Consider the following 4,744-nt stretch of genomic DNA (forward strand, 5'->3'; position numbering starts at 1 on the left):
CCCCCCCGCAGCTCCCGGCGTACGCGGCGCTGCGGGCGCGGGGCCGGCAGGTCCGGGGACAGCTCCGGGAGCTCGAGGCCGAGGAGTCCGACCTGGAGCAGAGGTTCTACCTGGGGGCCCTGCAGCTGCCCAACTGCACCCACCCCGCTGTGGTGAGCCCAAAACCCCCCCGAACACCCTGTGCAGCTGCCCAACTGCACCCACCCCGCTGTGGTGAGACTGGAGGGCTCCTGACCCCCTCCCGTGCCCCCCCCAGCCCGTCGGGGACCAGAGCCAGGCCCGGGTGCTGGAGGTGGTTGGGGAGAAACCAGGTATGTGGGAACTGGGGGGAAGGAGGAGGAGGGTTCTGGGGAGAAAAGAGGTCCTGGGGAGGGGGGACGAAGACACTGGGAGGGCCCCAGCGTGAGGAAGAAGAGGGTCTGTGGGGAGGAGAAGGGTCCAGGGGAGGGTGAGGAGGATCTGGGGAGTGGGGAGAAGGGTCTGGGGCTGATGAAGGATCTGGGGGGGTGAGGAGGGTCTGAGGGTGATGAAGGTGACAAAGGCCATTCCCCCCTCCCTCCCCAGTGTTTGATTTCAAACCAAAGGGACACCTGGAGCTGGGGGAGGGGCTGGACATCATCCGGCAAAGGTGAGAGAGCACCTGGAGGGACACACACCTGTCCCATGTCATACATCTGTCCCATGTCATATCTGTCCCGTGTCACGTGTGTCACACACCTGTCCCGTGTCACATCTGTCACACCTGACCTGTGTCACACGTGTCCCACGCGTGTCACACACGTGTCCCCCTGTCGCAGGCGCCAGTCCCACGTGTCAGGCCATCGCTCCTATTACCTGTTCAGGGTGGGGACGCCCCCAGATGTTACACAGGTGTCCCACACGTGTTCCCCTGTCGCAGGCGCCTGTCCCACGTGTCGGGCCATCGCTCCTATTACCTGTGCGGGGCCGGGGCGCTGCTGCAACACGCGCTCGTCTCCTTCACCTTGGGGAAGCTGTTGCCCAAGGTATGGAGGGCTGGGGGGCTCGGGGGGGGTCCAGGATCCAGGGATGGTCTGGTCAGGCCCCACGTGCCCCCTGATGACCCCCCCTTTCCCCCAGGGTTTCCTGCCCATGACGGTCCCTGACCTGCTCCGAGGCGCCGTTTTTGTGAGTGACCCCCCCGTGCCCCCTGACCCCCCTGACCCTCTGGGACTCCCCTGACCCCCCCCGACCCCTGTGACCCCCAGGAAGGCTGTGGGGTGCAGCTCAGTGCCACCCCCTCCCCTGTTTACACCATCGACCCGTCGCGCTTTGAGGACCTTTGCCTGGCTGGGACCTCGGAGGTGGGAATTGCAGGTGGGAAATTGGGCAAAACGAGGGGGAGGAGCGGGGAAAAACAGGGGAAAAGGGTGGGAAGAGGGGGTGCAAACAGGTTTGGGGGGCTCTGTGTGCTCCCTGGCCCCCTCAAACCCAGCCTCTGGCCCAGGGTATTTCATGGACCACGCGGTGCAGCTGCAGAACCTGCCCGTCAGGTACGGGGGGGGGTTTCCCCCCACTCCAGCTCCCCCTTCCCTTTTGGGGTCCCCTCACCCCTTCCCAGGGGGTCCTGGGCATTTAGGGCACCCCCCAACACCCCCTTTTCCCCCCAGGGTCGTCTGCTCCAGCACCTGCTACCGCGCCGAGACCGACACGGGGCGGGAGCCGTGGGGGCTCTACCGTGTCCACCAGTTCACCAAGGTACTGGGAGCACTGGGAGGCCCCCCCAGGGGGTGCAGAAAAGGGGGGGGTCAGCCTTGTGTGCCCCCCAAAGGTGGAGATGTTCGGGGTGACGGCGACGGAGCGAGGGACAGAGAGTGAGGAGCTGCTGGCCGAGTTCCTGGGACTGCAGAAGGAAATCTTCTCGGAGCTGGGGCTCCATTACCGGTGAGGGGGGTTTTGGGGGTGTCCCCTCTCTGTGTGTCACCCCAAAAATCCCTTGTGATGCCCCTAAATCCCCCCCACCGCCCGCAGGGTCCTGGACATGCCCACGGAGGAGTTGGGGCTCCCCGCATACCGCAAGTTCGACATCGAGGCCTGGATGCCTGGACGGGGCAAATACGGGGAGGTGAGGGGGGACATGACCCCAGAATTCCAGGAGGACCCTGATATTTCGAGGGGTGTGCAGGGTGATCCCCCCCTCAGGCCATCCAATGGCAGAGACCCCCCTGTTGATGGGACAGCTGGAGGATTCCCCCCCACTTTTGTGGCAAATCAGGAGATTGACCCCCATTTAGGGGGTCCCTGGAGTGAGTGGGGGGGTCCCCCAAAACCCTCAGAACTCTCTTTTTGAGCCCCACCCCCCCCCAGATCTCCAGTGCCTCCAACTGCACCGACTACCAGAGCCGGCGGCTGAACATCATGTACAGCGACGGGAGGGGCCGCCTGCGCCACGCCCACACGGTGGGTCCCCGAGCCCTGGGGGGGGCCCCCAAAACCCCGGGAGAGGCCCCCAAGCCCCCCTAAACCCCTGACCCCTCCAGGTGAACGGCACAGCCTGCGCCGTGTCCCGGATGCTCATCGCGCTCCTGGAGAGCAACCAGCTGCCGGTAGGTTTTGGGGGGGCTTTCCCATGGGGAACTGGGGGTGCAGGGAGGGCTCACCCCACCCTGCCCCCCCCTCGTCCCCCAGGATGGCCGTGTCCGTGTCCCCCCCGTCCTGCAGCCCCTGGTGGGGCAGGAGGTGCTGTCCCCACCCCCCGCGCCCCTCCTGCGCTACATCGGCCCCAACCAGCCTGGGGGCGGCCCCGGGGGGGACCCCAAAAACAGGGCGGACACTGGGGGGGCCCCCTGAGGCGAGGGGAGCCCTGGGAGCACCACGAGGGCAGGAGTCGGACAGAACATGGATGGACATGGGCTGACACGAGACACACGTGGGACAAGACAGACGTGATGTGGAACACGTGTCACGTGTGGGACACGTCACGGGCGGGAGACCCCCTTGTCTGCGTCCCCCGTGGCAACAAGCTCTGAAATAAAGTCTTGTACCCCCCCCTCGTAAGCTGCAACCCGTGGGAACACGCGTGTCCTGCTCTGTCTGTGCCCTGGGGGTGCTCTGGCCACACGTGTCCCCTCCACGTGTGTGTTCCCTGCATGCACACACGTGCCAGCACACACGTGTCCCGCACACACAGACGCATCCCAGAACACACGCGTCTCTTCCCTCCTTTATTTCCTGTTGACCCCCCCAGCCTCTCGTGGCCCCCCCGGGCCTGGGGGTGGGCAGGGGTAGCTTTGGGGGCTCCTCCACACTGGGGGAGTGGGGGAAGGACCCCCGAGTCCGTGCGGGGGCTCCGTGGGGGCCCCTCAGTCTGGGCAGCGGCCGCTGTTGATGACGATGTCGTCGTACTCCTCCTGGGGGGGGAGGCAGTTTGGGGGGGCTGCAGGAGTTCGGGGGGGCTGCCTGGAGCCCCCTCAGCTTATGAGAGGAGCCCAAGGGGTTTTGGGGTGCTGTTTTGGGGTGCTGTTTGTTCTGGGGGGGGGGTGTCACTGACCTCACTGTCCTCGGCCCCCCCCTCGCTGTCGCTGTCATCGCTGTCGCTGTCGCTGGGGGGGTCCCGGGCCCCGAAGCGCCGCAGCAGGGGGGGCAGGCGGGGGTCAGGGCGGCGCCGGGCGCTGTACAGGGGGGTGTACCCCGAGAACGTGCGGGGGTCGGGCCGGGCACCCCCCCGCAGGAGGCACTCGGCCACCTCGGGGCTCTGCGCCTCCACGGCCAAGTGCAGGGGGCTGCGGCCGCAGCTCGGCTCCTGGGGGGGACGGCGGGGTCAGAGGGGGCTCTGGGGGGCTCGAGGACCCCCCAGCCCGCTTTGGGGGGCACCCACCGGCCTGTCGGGGTCGGCGCCCGCGCGGAGCAGCAGCTGCACCAGCTCCAGGTCCCGGCGGAGGACGGCGACGTGCAGGGGGGTGTAACCTGGGAGAGAGGGGAAGGGGAGTTGGGGGGGTCCCCAGAACCATGAGGTGTGTCACTGGGTGACCCCTACCCCAAACTGTGTCGCCAAACTGTGTTCCCAACTTTCCACACGGCCCCACGGCGTCCTGCACCCCCCCTGCCATGTCCAACCGCCCCCCGCTGCGTTCCCCCCAAAATCGTGTATCCCACGCACAAAACCGCGTTCCTACAGCATTCCACCACCCCCTGCCCTGTCCCCCTCACCAAAACTGTGTCCCCACAGTATCCCTCCCCTCCCCTGCCGTGCCCCCCACTCTCTTGCTGTGTCTCCCACGTCCCCAGTGTGCGCTCTGGACCCCCCCCTCACCGTCATAGTTGACGCTCTCCAGCTGCGCCCGCAGCTCGTCCTCCTCCTTCTGGTGCTCCGGGGGGGTCCCCGCTGTGCCCTGTGGCTCTGGGGGGGTCTCCGGGGGCTGCCGGGGCTCGGGGGCTGCCTCCAGGAGCCCCCCCAGGAGGGCGCGGGCGCAGGCGGGGTGCCCCTCGCGACAGGCGAGGTGCAGGGGCGTGTGCCCCCCCCCGCTCCCGCACGCAGAGCCCCGCACCCGCCGCCCGCAGCCGCCCCACGGCCCCCGCCAGCCCCAGCACCACCGCGATGTGCAGAGCGCTCTGGGGGCAAGGGGGGGCACGGGGTGAGCCCAAACGCACCCCCAAACGCCCCTCAAAACCAGCCCCAGACACATCTCAAACACCCCTCAAAACCACCCCCAAACACCCCCCAAAAGACATCTGAAACACTCCCCAGAAACACCCCCAAACATGCCCCCAGCCCCCCCCCCCCCCA

The 4,744-nt window shown here is 67.6% G+C and overlaps 2 protein-coding genes across 2 annotated transcripts; one reads left to right on the top strand and one right to left on the bottom strand.

The window, feature by feature from the left end:
• Positions 1–5: 5 nt before the first annotated feature.
• SARS2 (seryl-tRNA synthetase 2, mitochondrial) lies at positions 6–3,022 on the top strand (the record flags this gene model as incomplete). Its single annotated transcript, XM_027671964.1, has 13 exons — positions 6–152; positions 257–311; positions 565–628; positions 899–1,004; positions 1,099–1,146; positions 1,227–1,335; positions 1,466–1,511; positions 1,629–1,716; positions 1,790–1,902; positions 1,990–2,083; positions 2,326–2,418; positions 2,499–2,564; positions 2,647–3,022. Coding segments are annotated over 13 exons (1,191 nt in total), but the record flags the coding sequence as incomplete, so codon positions are not given.
• A 151-nt stretch (positions 3,023–3,173) lies between these two features.
• On the bottom strand, positions 3,174–4,643 carry NFKBIB (NFKB inhibitor beta; the record flags this gene model as incomplete). Its single annotated transcript, XM_027671965.1, is given in 5 exon segments — positions 3,174–3,368; positions 3,509–3,760; positions 3,836–3,924; positions 4,271–4,478; positions 4,480–4,643. Coding segments are annotated over 5 exon segments (761 nt in total), but the record flags the coding sequence as incomplete, so codon positions are not given.
• Between the last annotated feature and the right edge of the window lie 101 nt (positions 4,644–4,744).

The sequence above is a fragment of the Neopelma chrysocephalum genome, unplaced genomic scaffold (genome assembly GCF_003984885.1).
Source record: "Neopelma chrysocephalum unplaced genomic scaffold, ASM398488v2 Primary Assembly neopelma1_97240, whole genome shotgun sequence".
In the NCBI taxonomy this organism is placed as follows: domain Eukaryota; kingdom Metazoa; phylum Chordata; class Aves; order Passeriformes; family Pipridae; genus Neopelma; species Neopelma chrysocephalum.